This window comes from Eubalaena glacialis, chromosome 12 (assembly GCF_028564815.1).
Source record: "Eubalaena glacialis isolate mEubGla1 chromosome 12, mEubGla1.1.hap2.+ XY, whole genome shotgun sequence".
Taxonomy (NCBI): Eukaryota; Metazoa; Chordata; class Mammalia; order Artiodactyla; family Balaenidae; genus Eubalaena; species Eubalaena glacialis.
The window spans coordinates 69,759,277-69,777,576 of record NC_083727.1 but is presented as its reverse complement, the minus strand read 5'-3'; the positions used below and the strand labels follow the sequence as shown (position 1 = coordinate 69,777,576).

Sequence of the window (18,300 nt, the reverse complement as noted above, 5' to 3'; positions counted from 1 at the left end):
TGTATACATGTCAATCCCAATTGTACAATTCATCACCCCCCCCTCCCCCCCGTCTCTCCAGTTCTTAATCTCTTCACTTAAAAATGAGGAACTTGGAGTGTTAGATTATTTCTAAGCTTCCTTTGACTCAAAAAGCCTATGAGTCTATTCTTCAAGAAATTTTAATTAATTAGAGCTGACCTCTTGAAATTAACATCATTAATTGAAGGAACCTAACTGAATTTCATTTCTTTCTATGACAAAATTGGACACAGTGATACTAAGTACCATCAAGAGGGCAGTGGGGAGTTACACTTACCTCTAATATTTTCTACTGATTCAAGTGGGAATGCCAAGGTATTCTTGCTTCCAGTCTGATTCAACCTTAATAAAAGACAGGACTCTTTTTTAGTAAAAGAATTGATTCTTGGGTGAAATCAACGTGTGGATTAGTGGATCATTGTCAGAGACTGACTTCTTAGTGCTCTATTCTTGGCCTGTTGCCCTTTTAAACATTTTTGTTAGTGATCTGAAGGAAACATTTTCCAAATCAAACTTGGGAGAAATATCTAATATATTAAGGCAACAGAATCAGATTTCAGAAGAATCTCAATGAGACTTTAAAAAATAGGCCAAAAGCACGAAGACAGACATTCACAAGGGACAAAGGTTAAGTCCGATATTTGGTTCCAAAAACATCAGCTATCCAAATAGAGAAAGGAGAAGAACTAGTCTGACAGTAGTTGCATCTTCCCCTCTCCTTTCCTTTCCCCCCACCTCGCATTCTAGCTCAACGAAGCCCCACGCGGAGCTGACGGCACTGCACAAAGTCTTAAAACGTGAGTACATGCTTGAGCTGCATCAGCAATAGTGTTCAGATCAAAGAGAGAAAGTGCACCCCCTATATCCTCTACAAATCAAGCCTCACCTGCAGATACGGATCAAGTTTGGGGCAACCTACTTAAGGCCATGATGAATCATTCTTGATACACGCCGAGTTGGCTATTGTGCATAAGTAATTTGAAGCCAAGTCAAATAGAGAGTGCTTGAAGGTCTAGGGAGTCTGGTTTGGAGAGGCATAAACGCAGGAAGGACGAGCACCTTTTAGCAGAAAGCAGGGTGAGGGAAAACTGCCACCGACAGCAGTTGGCTGGCTGCTCGCCTAATGAGGAAGTGCGAAGGCGTGGCCCCCCCAGCGTGCCGGGTTGGCCTAGAACGCCGGAAGGGGCGGGGCGGACCCGAGCACCGTCGGAAGTGGCCTGCGGGACGCCTCGCTTGCGGTCAGGCGTACGCGCGTTCCGTGGGCCCAGCGCGATGGTGACGTTCCGTGACGCCTCAGTGGTTGCCGGCGCAAGGTGTGGGCGTTCGGAGTTGGGCGGCTCCTCTCTTCGAAGCACCTCTGATCGGGAGCGGGCGGCTGCGACTGCACCTTGGGCAGCCGTCCGGGCCGAGAACCATGAGCCCCGGGGGCGCAGGCTGCTCCGCCGGGCTGCTACTGACAGTCGGCTGGCTGCTCCTGGCGGGCCTCCAGTCAACGTACGGGATCAACATCACCGCGGTCCAGGATCCCAGCTTGGCCAACGAGGGCGAGGGCGAGAACGAGGTCGAGGAGGAGGCTGAAAACGACAGCGAGGCCGAGAACGAGCCCCAGGCTGAGGCCGAGGAGGATGGTGAGTGTGGGAGTCTCCGTGGCGAGGACCCGCAGGCACCCGTTGAGGGTCAAGCCTTCCCTGCTCTTTGAGGACGATGAGAATTATCCAAGTTAACATCTGTAGAGCTCGCTCTCAAAAACAACCCCAAATTTATACATTATCGCACACCTCATGGCCTTAAAAAAAAGATGTGCTAATTCTCCAAGACCAGAACAAGATAAAGGAGCACATGTATAGAAATTGCTACAGAAATACTGCTAAATATTGCTCTGGACAAGGGAATAGATGCTTATTTTTTTAAGCATCAGGGAGTAGCTTCCCACCACGGGGACCGATTTTCACTCCCCTTGCAGTTATGTTTTTTCCTTTCCATTGCAGATTTTTTTTTTTTCTTGAAGTTCCAAATTGCCTGAGGTCTTCCTCCTTTTTACATTTGCACTTTGGGTTAGAACTCAAGGGAGTTCCGAATTCCCCTCACGGTGACACGTCTAGATAGACCAAGATGCTGACAGAATTCCCCGGAAGCCCCGTGTCAGCTTCATGCAGCCTCCACCCTTGAGCACCTCTGCAGTGTGATAGTGTTTTATTTGTAAGTTCAACTTTGAGTCACAAAGGAACGGTGGCAGTAGAAAACACCAATAAAGGGATCCAACTAGAGGCTTTGTTAGATGATATAATACATGTTAACCAACGAAGACTGAGCCTGTGTTTGATACATAAATTTGCCTTATTCTCCTGGCTCACTAAGCAATAAAACTTGACAAGCTGTGGTACATGTTATATTGATTAGTAACTCACGTGCTTGTAGGTAAAAGGTCAGTTGCAGGTTTGCAGCCATCTGAAGGAGAATACTTCCCTTCCCTCCATAAATGACCCAGCTGAGATTCTTTTAAATATCCTTGGCAGTCTTATGTCTCCTATACGTACAAAGTAGGTGCTGTATTTATCAGCCATTCTTTTATTTCCTGATGACGGATAGTGACCCTCAGCGACATAAAGAAATTGACTATCTGATGTTAATGGTGGAATTGAGGTTTGTACTGCCTTGATAACATTACATTTCAGAGAGCTTGGAGAAGTCCTTGACTTTGGAAATATGAAAAAGAGGACTAGGGTAGAAAAGAACATGTTCTAAAGCGTAGTAGCTATTGCTTCCCTCTAGTTTTAAAAGTAATTAACAATTTAAACTGGTCAAGGGATAGTTCTAGCTGTAAATGCTAGAGTTTAGGCTAAACCCAGGTGATGGAGTTATAATGCCTTAGATTCAAATTTGTGTTTCATAATGTACCAGCAGAAGGTATCCAAGCATTTCAAGCAAAAATGTGAATTCAGAATTGATCAGTCATAGTCCAAATTATTTCACAAAGTCAATATTGATTTACTTATATATACATCAATTGTATATTTGCTTGCTGTATATTCAAGGCACTGTATTTGGTGCTTATAAGTATAGAAGTGTTTACGAAAAATTACAATAATCAAAATAGGAAAAAATCTTAGAATTATATGAAATTAATAAGTACAAAATGAATGAAGTGTGAATGAGGTTATGCTATCTTAAGCATGCTTGTAGGGCTAAACAAGTTACAGAATGCTTGCATGCACGTTATCATGTGTAATTCTTATAATAATCAGATAGGTTCTCCTTTCCAAATTTTGCAGAGGGGTTAAATAGGCCTGACACAGTTGAAGGAATTTGCCCAAACTCAGAATAGCTAATTAGTGGTAGAGTAGCAATTTGGACTCCAGTTTTGATGCATATTCCCATGTAATATTGTTGCCTCAGGACATAATGCCTTTTAAAAATTACCTTCTAGCACCTCATTTAATATTTATTTTTATTGAGCTTCTAGTCCTAATCTGAGTTATGAAGAATTGATTATATACTACAGCTAGTGGAATTCATGTCAAATTTCAGAACAATTAGAAAAAGAGAAACATGAGATTTAAAACCAACAATATTTAGCTACTCTAATACTTATATATTCCTAGATTATCCTGCTAAATAAAGTGTCGAAATAAATTCTTAGGAATAATTTACCATCTTAACCTGAGAATGAGTAGAACCAATCTATAACATAATTTTAATGAACACTTTGCATAACTACTTCTTTTTGGGTAGAAATAACTCACTCAAATTTTTTTGGAAAACAGAGAATAGAAAAAATTGGGCCCTATAATTGGCAGGCTTTTTTGTGTTTTTCTGACCTCCTATATAACTTTAACTCACCATGTATTACACTGATGAAGAACAGTATTTTTAAATTATGTACAAGGTTTAAATATAAATCTTTGTAAGTTATTTCCTAATTTAATTCTTCAAAGGTTTAGTTTTCTTTTGATTTAAACAGTAATAGAAGATGTACTAGGAATGGCATTGCCTTTCTGATTTAATAAAACTTTAAAAATGTCTGCTTTCCATATGATAAGTGCTTGTATCCTCCATCCCCAAGTAAGAGTTCTTCACTTAGAAAAGTTTTCCTATGATTAAGTAATGTATTTTTGCATTTATGTTTAGTTTCAAATAGGACAGTAGTCAAAGAAGTAGAATTTGGGATGTGCACCGTTACATGCGGTAAGTAGCATAGAGCAGATAAATAACATTGTATTGAGGCGGGGGGGGGGGGTAAAAACAATGTGTACTCTCATTCATCTCTCACTGATTTCTATTTCTAATATCTATGATTTACACACAAAACTCAAAGTGATTGCTTTACAAGGTAGGATATTTTCAGTTCATAACCTCTAAGTCTTACTTTAAGCCAACTCCCTATAGGTATATTTTTTGGGGGGAGGGGCACATAAACTGCTTTCACCAAAGTAAAACTTTATCTCACAGATGTTCAGAAGATGAAAGATCTTCTGATGCATCTCACAGATGTCTTCCACATACTGTGCTGGCAAATCTATCAAGAAATTTACTTTATTTGTAATAGTCTATTCTAAATGATACATTTTCCCAATTTATATGTCATGTCTTAGAGAAAAGAGGTATTGGCTTTGTGGGGAAAATAATATTCAAAGACTATGACTTATTTTGATCATTCCTTGAATAGAAATTGGACATAAAAATCTCTTACGTGGGGGTGGGATTAAGACTACTCATGCTATAATAGACCAGTGTTTCTCAAACTTAAGTGTTCACCCTAGGTGCCTGAAGGGCTTGTTAAAACATGGAGTGCTAGGCCTACTTCAAAATTTCTAACTCACTAGGCCTTTGAAGGGATCTAAGAATTTGTATTTCTAAACAAGTTCATAAATGATGCTGTTTTTTAAAAGACCATCTTTTGAGAACCACTATAGATTAGTGTGCTAAGAAGACAGTAGATAATTCACAATGAAATTAAGCTTATTCTAAATAGAACCTGCCTTGGCAAAAAGACAGTGACAGGAGGGAAGGACAAAAAGCAGAAGATAAGAAGACAGAAAGTCCATGCAGATATGGATCAGAACAATATGTACGTTTTTTATTTTTTGGTCAAAAATTGTGCCTGAATTGTTTTTGAGATAGCATTTTTTAAATGATGTTAAAATAGATCTAACATAAAATTTACTACTTTAACAATTTTTTAAATGTACAATTTAGTGAAATTAAGCACATTCACATTGTCATGCAGTCATTACCGCGATCCACCCCAGAACTTTTTCATCATCCCAAACTGAAACCTCCGCACCAATTCAACAGTAATTCCCCACTCGCCCCAGCCCCTTTCAGCCATTATTGTACTTTCTGTCTCTTGAGATAGTTTGAAACCTGTTTTTTACTTTAACTTCTTAGTGTGTCAGAGTCAGAAAATTAGAGGAATTCTGTGTAATAAACCTGTGTTTATTCATTTGCAAATTACATCTTCTGGCTGCTTACTTGAGAAATTTTCACAGGTAGAGAATTATTTTTATGACAATTCTAGTAATTGATACTGTCCTACTCTATTATTTAAAGATGTGCTTCAGGGACTTCCCTGGTGGCGCAGTGGTTAAGAATCCGCCTGCCAATGCAGGGGACACGAGTTCAAGCCCTGGTCCAGGAGGATCCCACGTGCCGCGGAGCAACTAAGCCCGTGCGCCACAACTGCTGAGCCTGCACTCTGGAGCCCGTGAGCCACAACTGCTGAGCCCACGTGCCACAATTACTGAAGCCCGCGTGCCTGGAGCCCGTGCTCCGCAATGGGAGAGGCCATTGCAGTGAGAGGCCCGTGCGCCACGGTGAGGAGTGGCCCTCGCTTGCCACAACTAGAGAGGGCCCGCGCGCAGCAACAAAGACCCAAAGCAGCCAAAAATAAAATAAATAAATAAATTTAAAGAAAAAGATGTGCTTCAGAAATTATATATTATATTTGTTTATTCAGCAATTTTTTTTGTTTTCTGTTTTTTTATTTTTGCCTACTATGTTTCAGGTATTGTTATAGGTGCTAGGAATAAAGCAGTGAACAAAGAAGTGGAAACTCTCTGCCTTCAAAGAACATATTTTTTGGTAGGGGCAAAGAGATTAAAAGTGCCTTCGGTTTTTTTTTTTTTTTTGGTTTTTTTTTTTTTAATTAATTGATTAATTTATGGCTGTGTTGGATCTTCATTTCTGTGCGAGGGCTTTCTCTAGTTGCGGCAAGTGGGGGCCACTCTTCGTTGCGGTGCGCGGGCCTCTCACTATCGCGGCCTCTCTTGTTGCGGAGCACAGGCTCCAGACGCGCAGGCTCAGTAATTGTGGCTCACGGGCCTAGTCGTTCCGCGGCATGTGGGATCCTCCCAGACCAGGGCCTGAACCCGTGTCCCCTGCATTGGCAGGCAGATTGTCAACCACTGCACCACCAGGGAAGCCCCAGTGCCTTCGGTTTTTTAAGTAAAAATAAAAGGCACATTTTTCATTTTCACCAAGAACTTTATCAAACAACGTATTCACCCTTTTGCTCCAATACCTTCTGCCATTTTTCAGGCAACTTCATAATTCCATCTTCCCCAAACTTTTTATCTTTTTGAGCAAAGAACTGTTCCAGGTGCCTTTTACAGTGTTCCAGGGAATTGAAATTTTTTCCATTAAGAGAATTTTGTAAAGACCGAAATAAATGGAAATCTGTAGGTGCAACGTCTGGTGAATATGATGGATGAATCAGAACTTCCCAGCCAAGTTGTAACAGTTTTTGCCTGGTCATCAAAGAAACACGCAGTCTTGTGTTATCCTGCTGGAAGATTATGCGTTTTCTGTTGACTCATTCTGGACACTTCGTCGAGTGCCACTTTCGGTTGTTCTAATTGGGAGCAGTACTTGTTGGAATTAATCGTTTGGTTTTCCCGAAGGAGCTCATAATAGAGGGCTCCCTTCCAACCCCACCGTATACACAACATCACCTTCTTTGGATGAAGACCAGCCTTTGGTGTGGTTGGTGGTAGTTCATTTTGCTTGCCCCACAGCCTCTTCCGTTCCACATGGTTGCAATGTCCACTTTTCACTGCCTGTCACAATTTGTTTTAAAAATGGAACGTTTTCATTAAACAAATGTTTTCATTACTTTTCAGTAGAGAATCGCATGCAGAAATATGGTCAAGAAGGTTTTTTTTTGCTTAACTTACCTGGAACCCAAACATCAAAGCGATTCACATAACCAAGCTGGTGCCAATGATTTTCAGCGCTTGATTTGGATATTTTTGAGTATGTTGGCTATCTCCTGCATGGTATAACACTGATTCTTCTCAATTACTGTTTCGATTTGATTGCTGTCAACTTCAACTGGTCTACCTGACCGTGGAGCATCGTCCAGTGAGAAATCTCCGGCATGAAACTTCACAAACCACTTTTGACATGTTCAGTCGGTCACAGTACCTTCTCCATACACTGCACAAATCTTTTTGTGCGTTTCAGTTGCAGTTTTACCTTTCTTGAAATAATAAAGCATAATATGCCAAAAATGTTGCTTTTTTTCTTCCATCTTCAATATTAAAATGGCTACACAAAAATTCACCAATTTTGATAAGTCTTTTTTTAAATGTACACTGATATGATAGCTGTCACATACTGTCTAACAAAATTGTTTCGAATGAAGTTAAAGACAACTAAGTGCTACTAGAGCCATCTTATGGAAAAGATCAAATGACCCTTTTGGCCCATCCAATAATATGTAAAACATGTAATATGTCAGATGGTGATAAGTTCTAAAAAGAAAATAAACCATAAAAGGCAATATTTCACATCTATAATTTTAAGTATTAAGAAATCTTTTCAATTTATAACAACTATTTAAAGGAAAAAATGCTTTAGTGAAAATTCTGTTGAACCCCCAAAACAATATTTTAGCAGTCAAAAAGTTTTCTTTTCTTGGAATACACAGGCAGATTTTTAAGTATGGACTTACAGAAAATCTCACATCTACACACATCATTGCGATAAACTGTATCTGGCTAAATAAATAAATGCATAAAATACCTGCGTGGAAAATATGCATTTCAGAATAAGGCTATGCCTCTATAAGAAGTACCATTCATAAATTCAAGGGGAGCCATTCTGCACCCATTTTTAAGCATCTCTTTTAATCAAAAGAGACCTTTCCCCCTCCAACTTTCCTTCTCTTTATCTTATATGGAGTACTCTCCTTTGTGTCTCAAAGTTTGGTCCACAGACTCGCTACATCAGCATCGACTGAGAGCTTGTTAGAAATGCAGAACCTCAGGACCTACTGCAGACCTACTTACTGAATCAGGATTCACATGTTAATATGTCTCCAGGTGTTTTGCAAGCACTCTGAAGTTTGAGAAGCGCTGTTATAAGCCATCTCTAGACTTCAACTTTCCCTTGCCTTAAGAATGGGTTTTATGATTAACATCTTGCAGGGACTGAAAGAGGGAATCTGGTAGAAAGGATATCAAGATGGACTATTCCTTAGCCTGTGACAACACAGTCTTATCACAGGTCATTTATCACAGGACATGTTCAGCACGTCACTGAACCAGCTTTTATCATTTCCCTCAATTCTGGTGATGGTAGGGCAAACTCAGTGGAGATCTGAGATCAGTCAGTAAAGACGTGATTTCTTGCTATGAAATGTGTGGCAATTCTAATGAGAGTATCTTTTTGGAAATGGAGATTTGGTCATTAGTAGTCTGTCCTGATGTATTTAATACAGGGATTTTTACCAATTTCGATATTAAAAAGCATCATTTATGTTAAAATGTAATTTTTGTAATTTCCTCTGCAAGCTCAACCCACCCCACCCCCCCCAAAAAAGTTCCATGGTTAAATAAACTTGGAAGATCCAGTGTACTACTGTATTTCATCAAATCTAAGACTTTCTTGGCTGTGATAATCACATTTTATGCATCTCTAAAAAAGGAAAAATGCTGCCATTCTTGACACACTGTCAATTCTAAGATGCATTCTGATTTCAAAGATGTTAAAATGTAAAAATTTTACATCTTAGATCAATGAAAGTTTCCACATAAAAGCACATTAATTTACTAGCATATTAAAAGTTCCCCTAAATTTCTGAGGAAAGAGGTTCCTTTCATTTTAATGTAATGTATAATTTCCAAATGTATATAACCATGGAATCCTTTTTCTTATGGTAACAACCAGAGGAACTAGTGTTTCATGTAACTCGCTTTGGAAAATGCTGTTTTATGAAATAATTCAAAATGAGGGACCTAAAAATATCTAAATGTTATTACCCTGAATTTAGGAATTTAATTTCTGAAATTAGGAGAAAAGTCTCAAAAAGACCTAGGTGGAAAAGTAATGGAACTCTGGAATTATTATTATTATTTTTTTAACATTTGCTGATTTCTTTTACCAAAGGTGTTGGTATAAGAGAAGTTATATTAACAAATGGATGCCCTGGCAGTGAATCCAAATGTATCGTACGGGTGGAAGAATGTCGTGGACCAGTCGATTGTGGCTGTGAGTTGGCCTATGTATTGGAGGGAGACTGAGGGGGAAGCATTTACTCTGGGGAAATATCCTTAACCTCAGGTTGCCGTGAGTGGAAGGAGGTGATCAAATGATATACTGAAAGGAATTCATAAGAAAACTTAAGCTTCCGCTTCTCTAGACAGTTACAAATCTTTCTACTTTTGCTTCACATTTTTTCAGTGATGTGTAAATTTAACATATTCTCTCTAGTACACTGGAACCATATTGCACTCAGGGTCTGTGGTTGAGGCTGTCCTCCAGTGAAACGCTTTTGACACTTTGGTCGTGACAGCTTATCAGTAGATTGGTAAACCCTACATTGGGAACCTTGAGAGCCACTCTATACCACCTTTCACTAGTCTGAGATTCCATTATCTTTAAACATGCAAGGGGCGGAGTGTATGGGGCGGGAGGGGGATTCTGACCCTAAGCAGTAAATTGGAAGCCACTAGTAGATCTCAAAGTTTAATAGATTACTAAGTAGTTTGCCCTTGCTATCTCTTCTCCACGATTTATTCTGCTGAAGGAACAGACAGGTATGGTGTTTTCTACCTGCCTCTTTTGGCGACTTAATCTTTGACGCCTCTCTGCTCCTCTACAGTCAAACTTTCAGTAATACATTTGCTAACTTCCAGCATGCAATTGGTTTTAAAGTTGGAAGTGACTTTTAAAAGTAGTATTGTGTATAAAGCAGTTTACAGTGCCCATTGGTATATATGTATTTAATTTTTCTTTTTTTCAGGGGGTAAACCAATTTCAGAAAGTCTTGAAAGTGTTAGGCTAGCATGTGTTCATACATCTCCTGTAAACCGTTTCAAATATATTTGGAGACTTCTAAGGCCAGACCAAGTGAGTAATGAATGTATGTAATTTGGTGCTTTCTAGTGAGTGATAAAATTTGTTTCCCAGTGCTTGATGACTCTCAGAAAACTTTCTCTTTAAAAGCAGTTTGCAAAAATGAAGTTAAAATCATACAACTTTATTATTATTGGGATTTAAATTTTTTCATTGCTTAGTGAGGCTAAGACTTTACATATGTCTTAGGGCCAGCTACTATCAGAACTTAAAAACACCTATTTTATATAAAGTGTTCTATTTTGGAAGCAAGAGTTTCATTTGTGTATATAGTACAGACAGTACTGATAACAGTAGCTAACATTAATAGAGGGCTTATTCAGTGCCAGACATACACAAAGTGCTAGAGTTTCTTTTACTCACATAACAATCTATGAGGTAATTCCCATCATTATACCCATTTTACAGATAAGTACAGTTGTTGCTCAGTATGCTCAGGCGATTGATTCCAGGACCCCTTCAGATAGCAAAACTGGGGATGCCCAAGTTCCTTATATAAAATGGAGTAGTATTTGCATATAACATGAGTACATCCTCCCATATACTTTAAATCATCTCTAGATTATTTATAATACAATGTAAATGCTATATAAATAGTTGTAAATAAAATGTAAATGCCAAGTAAATACTACTGTGCAACCAATTCAAGTTTTGCTTTTTGGAACTTTCTGGAATCTTTTTTCTGACTATTTTTAATCTATGGTTGGTTGAGTCCACTGACATGGAACCCAAGGATATGGAGGACCAGCTGCAGCTGAGATGCAGAGAGTAACTTGCCCTGCTTCACACAGGCAGGAAGTCGGTACTTGTTATCTGGATTATCTGACTTTAAAATACATGTGCATAATTAATTACTGTCCTAGACTGAGAGAAAGTGGCTCTTATTTTGTTACAAGAAATAAACTGTTTCCTGATCTTAAGTTTTCATGAAGAATGTTGTTACCTTTTTTTGCCTTTTAAAATAGCAGGCCATTATACTTGCAAATGATTCAGCAATCCTGGAGGTTCACAGGGATACTCACCCCAAGGCTTTTGAGTGTGAAACCTGGGATAATAATGAAATAGTAGCATCTATTAAATTCACAATCTATACAACAACTGGTAAGTACCCAACAATGTTTTGGTTTGCTTATATCTCAAACTTCAAAGCACATCAGAATCCCCCGGAGGTCTCATTGAAACACAGATCACTAGCCCAACCCCCATAATTTCTGATTCTGTAGATCTTTAGTGGAGCTGGCACAAGAATTTCCATTTCTAACAAGTTCCTAGGTGCTATTGGTCCAGAGATCACATTTTGGAACCACTAGTTTTATACCATTTAGACTTTTCTACAAGGTAATACTTAATTCTTATTTTTCTCCACAAAGTAGAGTCAGATGTACCTCAGTTTGGGAAACTGGTGTATTCCTGAAGTATATCCAAAGAACAGTCCTTTAACTTGAATTATATTCTTACTTTTACTTCTATCACAGAGGTGAAAATGGATACATAGAATTCTAATGGATGCTTAACAAAAGTTTTGATACAGTAAAATAAATAAAATTAAGAAATCTTATGTCAAAGCATATCTTTTTAAAAATTATTCATTTGAAGACATTTTTTAATGAAACAATAATACAGTCCTCAGTATATGTTACAAAAGGCAAATCTTGACCCGAACATAATTTTACATGTTAGAAACTGTGCTTCCCTTGCAAAAAGGATCCATGTGCATGTCTTTTCAATTTAAACTATGATGTCTTCTATAGCCAAATAATTATTTCCTTTTGTTGAGTTGCTCTTAACCATTTTTATTGTTGTCATCTGTGTTTTTGGGTGTGTGAGGGGTTTGGTCACAAGTTCTTTTGAGAAGCCAATCAAGGCTCAGGAGGCTTTTCCCAGAAAAATACCCACATATACTAACATGCCAAAAGTTACCCGTAATTTTAAGAGAGTTCATGGATTTCTTGAAGCTGTTTCTCAATCCCAAGTAAAGAACTTAAGCTGCAGTCTAGAGAAGCATAACACCCTTTATTGAACTGGAAACAAGCTAAGGTGTTTTGGGGGTGATTTTAAAAAATAAACTATAACTTTCTTTGATGTGTTGTTCAGTGTCCTTAAAAAACCATCTTTATGGTGAAAGCTAATAACCTTACTCCTATGTTGGGATAACAGGTGTTATTAAAAGGATAATTTCAATAAAGTGCTATAAAAGGCAAAAAAGGACCAAACATCATCAACTAAAAAGTATCTCAGTGAGTCATAGTTCAGGATATTAAAGGGTTCAAAGGCCAGTCTCAGTTATTGTCCCCACAGCTTGGTGCCTGTTAGGATGGCTTAGTAGTGCTTAGCTCTTCCTGTGTTAGAAGGCAACATGTATAAGCTAAGGGCTGGAGCGCAGACCCCAGTGTCAGCAAGTGAGACAAAGTTGATTTTTCTCTCTTGTAGCTGTCCAAGGCTGGTGGGGTAGCTCTGCCATCTCAGCACATGCACTGGTTAAAAGACAAAATGTTTTCAGAAAACTTTGGTATTTATTAGTTTCTTTTAAAAAGGACAATTGGGTATACCGCTGTGACAGACCCTTTTGGCTCTTTAGACATCAAACAAATATTTTGGCTATAAATGTCCATACAATATGGTACTGGCTTGAAACAAATGCATGATTGAAATATTTTCAGGGTAAATATGGTTTAATTAATGAAAATGTCCCATCCATTCTCTCATATAACAGGTTTTTCACTTCCACAATAGTTGTCTTTCATAGTTAGGCATGGTTTTGATTGAATTATGTCCCCCTGAAAAGATACTTTCAAGTCCAAACTCCTAGAACTTCAGGAATGTGACTGTGTCTGGAAATAGGGTAGTTGCAGATGTAATTAATTCAGTTAAGACAAGATCATACACACTAGAGGAGAGTGGGCTTTTAATCCAATATGACTAGTGTCCTTATAAGAAGAAGGAAATTTAGACACAGACACACAGAGAGAGAGAGAGGAGAATGTATGTGAAGACTCAAAAACACGCGGGGAGAAGACAGCCATGTGAAGACACACAGAGATTGGAGTTATGCTGTCACAAGCCAAGGAACATCTGGGGCTACCAGAAGCTGGAAGAGGAAAGGAAGGATCCTTCCCCCGAGCCATTGGAGAGAGCATGGCCTTACCATCACCTTATGTTCAGACGTTTATCTTCCAAAACTGTGAGACAATATATTTCTGTTGTTTTTAAGCCACCTAGTTAGTGGTACTTTGTTATGGTGGCCCTAAGAAACTAATATAAACATAAACTTAGTTTTTCTAAAAAGTGAGAGCATCGAAATTCAGCCTGTTTTTCATCAGAAAATCTCAATAAAAATGCAGACTATTTTTTTATTAGATATAAAAGTAATCGAAGGGACCCTTGCAAGAAGACTACCATTGAAATGAAGCAAAATCTTTATACCTCTCATTCTCCACCTTCTCTTGGCTAGTATTGCAGGGTAGTAGATAAATGGAAAGAAATTTTGCATTTCTTCTCAAGTTTTAATCCTAAAAGGTTTTTTAAAATTTGAGCTTAAAAAATCCCACTGCTTCTATAAATCTAAAATTACCAAAAATAAAAAGATTTTTAAAATTCAACAATGTTGGAATATAAATATGATATAAATTGTCTATCATACTTGGAACTATTTAGCGAGATTAGTAAATTCAGTTTATAGCTCTAGAATTACCAAGGAAAATGGAAAATTATACTCCATGGTGTTTAAAGAATAGGAAGAAAATCCAGATGAATAAGCAGTTGAGATTGCCCATATATGAGACTAATTCTGTTAGAGTGGTACTTACCAAAATATTAAAATACATAAAACATAGCTTGCACAAATCATTATATCTCCCTGGATGTTGGTTTACTTATCTGTATAAAAGTTGTATAAGATGATCTTTCTGGCCCTTCCCCACATGAATCTTTTATGAGTCTATGATTTAGGGACCAGGAAGAGCCAAAAGAAAGCAACATAATTCACAGAGTAAGTAATGCTTGATATAAATTGAATTTTTATCAGTTTACAATGTAGCAGTGTTATAATGCATATGGTAGACTGGTCATGTCTCCGTAATAGCATTATTTTCAGGAAGAACAGAAAGATATGGGAGAGAATGCTGATTTAAAAGTGGTGTTTGGCTATTCGTATGAAGAAGAATGAGCTTCAATTCCTACTTTACAATGTATACAAAAATTAGATGTATTATAGTCCTAAATGTAAAAGCTAAAACCATCAAGCTTAAAAAAGGAAACATAAGAGAGTATCTGTATGATTCAGGAGTAGGCAAGTGTTTCTTTTTAGACATGACCAAAAACAATCACCATAAAGGAAAGATTGCTAAATTAGGCTTCATCAGAATTAAAATCTTCATCTTCAAAAAATGGTGTTGAGAAAACTGGACAGCCACATGCAAAAGAATGAAAGAAGGTCACTATCTTACATCATACACAGAAATTAACTCCAAATGGATTAAAGACTTGAATGTAAGACCTAAAACCATAAAATTCCTAGAAAAAACATAGGCAGTAACCTTATTGATATAGGTCTTAGTGATATTTTTGTAGATCTGACTCCAAAGACAAGGGAAACAAAAGCAAAAATAAACAAATGGGACTACATCAAACTAAAAAGCTTCTGCACAGCAAAGGAAACCATCATCAAAACAAAAAGACAACTTATGGAATGGGAGAAGACATTTGTAAATGATACCTCTGATGAGGGGTTCATAGCCAAAATATATAAAGAACTCACACTAATCAACATCAGCAACAACAAAAAACAAACAACCTGATTAAAAATTGGGCAGAAGATCTGAATAGACATTTTTTCCAAAGAAGACATACAGATGGGCAACAGGCACATAAAAATATGCTTGACATCACTAATCAGGGAAATGCAAATCAAAACACAAAGAGATATTACCTTACACCTGTTAGAATGGCTATTATCAAAAAGGACAAGAAATAACAATTGTTGGAGAGGATGTGGAGAAAAGGGAGCCCTTGTGCACTGTTGGTGCAGCTACTATGGAAATCAGTATGGAGATTCCTCAAAAAATTAAGAATAGAACTACCATAAGACACAGCTATTTCACTTCTGGGTATTCATCCAAAGAACATAAAAACACTAATTCAAAAAGATAGATGCACCTCTGTGTTCACTGCAGCATTATTTACAATAGCCAAGATATAGAAACCACCTAAGTGTCCACTGATGGACGAATGAATAAAGATGTGGTATATATACATACAATAGAATACTATTCAGCCATAAAAAAAAGAATGAAATCCTGCCATTTGCAACAGTGTGGATGGACCTTGAAGGTATTAATCCTAAGTGAAGTAAGATAGAGAAAGACAAATACAAAGATTTCACTCATATGTGGAATCTAAAAAAACAAACAAAATAAAACAAAAACACACTCATAGATACAGAGAACAGATTACTGGTTGCCAGAGGGGAAGGGAGTTCAGGGGTGGGTGAAATGGATGAAGGGGGTAGTGCAACTGTATGGTGATGGGTGGTTACTAGACTTGTTGTGGGGATCACTTTGTAGTGGATACAGATGTCAAATTATAATGCTGTACACCTGAAACTTATGTTAAAAAGTTTAAAACTTCAGCTCTTTAAAAGGAATCATTAGAAAAATGAATAGGCAAGCCAAAATCTGGGAGAAAAAAATTTATAAAACATGTACAGCAAGTACAATCAGTTTGGGAAAAGATCTTGCAGTTTCTTGGAAAACTAAGCATACCTCTACCCTATGACCCAGCAGTTCCACTCATAAGTATTTACCCAAGAGAAGTGGAAATGTATGTTCACAAAATGACTGGTGTGAGAATGTTCATAGCAGTTTATTTATAATAACCCCAAACTGAAACAGCATAGGTGTCCATCAGTAGGAGATTGAATAAACTAATTGAGGCGTACTACCCAGTAATAAAAAAGAAAAAAACTATTGGTACATGCAACTATATGGTTGAATCTCCAAAACATTATACTGAGTAAAAAAGCCTTACACAAAAGAATGCATGATGTATGTTTCCATTCCTATGAAGTTCTAGAACAGGCAGAACTAATCTATGGTGGAAAAGAAAATCAGGACAGTAGTTGTCCCTAGAGGTTGGGGCAGGGATTAACTGGGAGGGGCTCAAGGAAACTTTTGGGGTATAGTAATATTCTGTGTATATTCAGGGGTTTGAATTATATATGTCTGTTTGCATTTGCCAAAACTAAATAAATGCACATTTAAGATCATTGTGCAATTTGGTGTTCATAAATTTTACCTCAAAAGAAAAAATATAAACAAATATTGAACTCTAGTTAATGATATGCCTGTTGAAGAATTTTGTAGGAAGTGTGCAGACATCAGCAAATTATCTTGAAATGCATCAAAAAATAAGAGGAATCAATGGATTGAGAAGAGTATGGATAGAGGGATAGTTAAAATGTTGATGGTAGTGTCTAGGTGGTGGGATGTTTATTGTCAAATGCTTTGAACTTTTCTGTGTGTTTGAAAAGGACATTTCTAACACACAGAGCAAGTTCATTAATAACTTTGTTTCCACTAATTCTTTCTGTATTTTTCTAGAGTTGTTTTTCAAATATAAAGTTTCCATTTAGATATCCATTTTCTTTTATTTTCCAGTAATAATAATCATCAGGTGTTTTTTTCTCTAGAATTGCAGATGAAAAGATCAAGCCGACCAGACACTGATGCAGTCCTAGTTTTTGTTCTAACCATAGGAGTTATTATGTGTATATTCGTGATCTTTCTACTGATGTTCATAATTATAAACTGGTAGGTGAAGGACTGAAACTAAGCCATCACCCTTGATTGATGTCCTCCTTGTCTGCCCCTCCCTGTCTGTTGAATCCAAGGCCCTGTGCATGATGCTTCTCACATGGGTTTTGAAACTGTCCAACTCTCTTCATCCCTCCTGAGACTCTCCTAGTTCAAGCTACCTAATCTCATGACTTGATCCCCAGCCATGAGAAAGCTTTTAAATGCAATTTTTACAATTTTACATAGTAGTTGCTAAAGAAAAAAGTTTATTGAATTAATATTTGTGTTGTCTAGTTATAGTTATCACAACTTTAAAACTTGGTTATTGTAACCTACTAATTCATTTATATGAGAATATTTCTAATACCTACATGAGTATCACCCCCTGGTACATCTGAGGGCTCATCTACTATCACAATGCAGCTGGCGCACCACACACTAAAAATAAATCATGACTAAGGAGGCACTTCTATATATAGAAAACTAAATATAAATCTATTTAGTTTTCATTTCATAAAAGATTTTAAAAATGTTTTTCTTCCAGGGCGGCAGTCAAAGATTTCTGGGGGGCAAAAGCTTCGACAACTGAGATACAGTCTGAGCTGAGTTCAGTGAGATACAAAGATTCAACCTGTGTTGACCAATCACCAACAGAAATACCTGGACATGAAGATGATGCTTCAAGTGAATGGAATGAATGATGTATGGATGATGTATAGCAAACCAAAGGAGATTAGAGCATATCAGATTCATTATTATAAAAATAAAATATATAGTGAAATACTTTAACAATATTGTAAGTGATTTATTATAGTCTGAAGGTAATGCAATATGAGAAGGGGCTGTTTTAATCAGTGCATCTTTGTGGTGGAGTTATCAAAAAGTTTTAAATTTGTTCTCAACATTTACCATTTCAAGTAATCACTTGGTAGCTTTTATCTAGAGGCACACACACAAAATCTTTTAAACACATTTTTGATCACTTTGATCACTTCTGAGGTGATTTGCCTGTTCTGTCACAAACAAGAAAAAAATATATAGAAGATGCCTTGCATATTAGACTTTCTCCCCGCTGGGAGCACTGGATTGAACTTGCTTAAAGCAAACCATACTTTAGAATCTCTGCAGGGCG

The 18,300-nt window shown here is 37.4% G+C and overlaps 1 protein-coding gene across 1 annotated transcript; it reads left to right on the top strand.

Moving 5' to 3' along the window:
- The first annotated feature begins 1,435 nt into the window (after positions 1–1,435).
- Positions 1,436–17,869, top strand: SPACA1 (sperm acrosome associated 1). Its single transcript, XM_061207546.1, has 7 exons — positions 1,436–1,649; positions 4,150–4,206; positions 9,409–9,510; positions 10,265–10,371; positions 11,343–11,478; positions 17,063–17,183; positions 17,713–17,869. Exons 1-7 carry the CDS (start codon positions 1,436–1,438, stop codon positions 17,867–17,869), a joined length of 894 nt encoding a protein of 297 aa, XP_061063529.1.
- The last annotated feature ends 431 nt before the right edge of the window (positions 17,870–18,300 follow it).

What these genes read in the sequence shown, in the direction of transcription:
- SPACA1 (XM_061207546.1), top strand. Translation starts at nt 1,436, where the DNA reads ATGAGCCCCGGGGGCGCAGGCTGCTCCGCCGGGCTGCTACTGACAGTC. An exon ending in TGGACCAGTCGATTGTGGCT is followed by an intron (nt 9,511 to 10,264) that starts GTGAGTTGGCCT and finishes TCTTTTTTTCAG; the next exon opens with GGGGTAAACCAATTTCAGAA. An exon ending in GACTTCTAAGGCCAGACCAA is followed by an intron (nt 10,372 to 11,342) that starts GTGAGTAATGAA and finishes CTTTTAAAATAG; the next exon opens with CAGGCCATTATACTTGCAAA.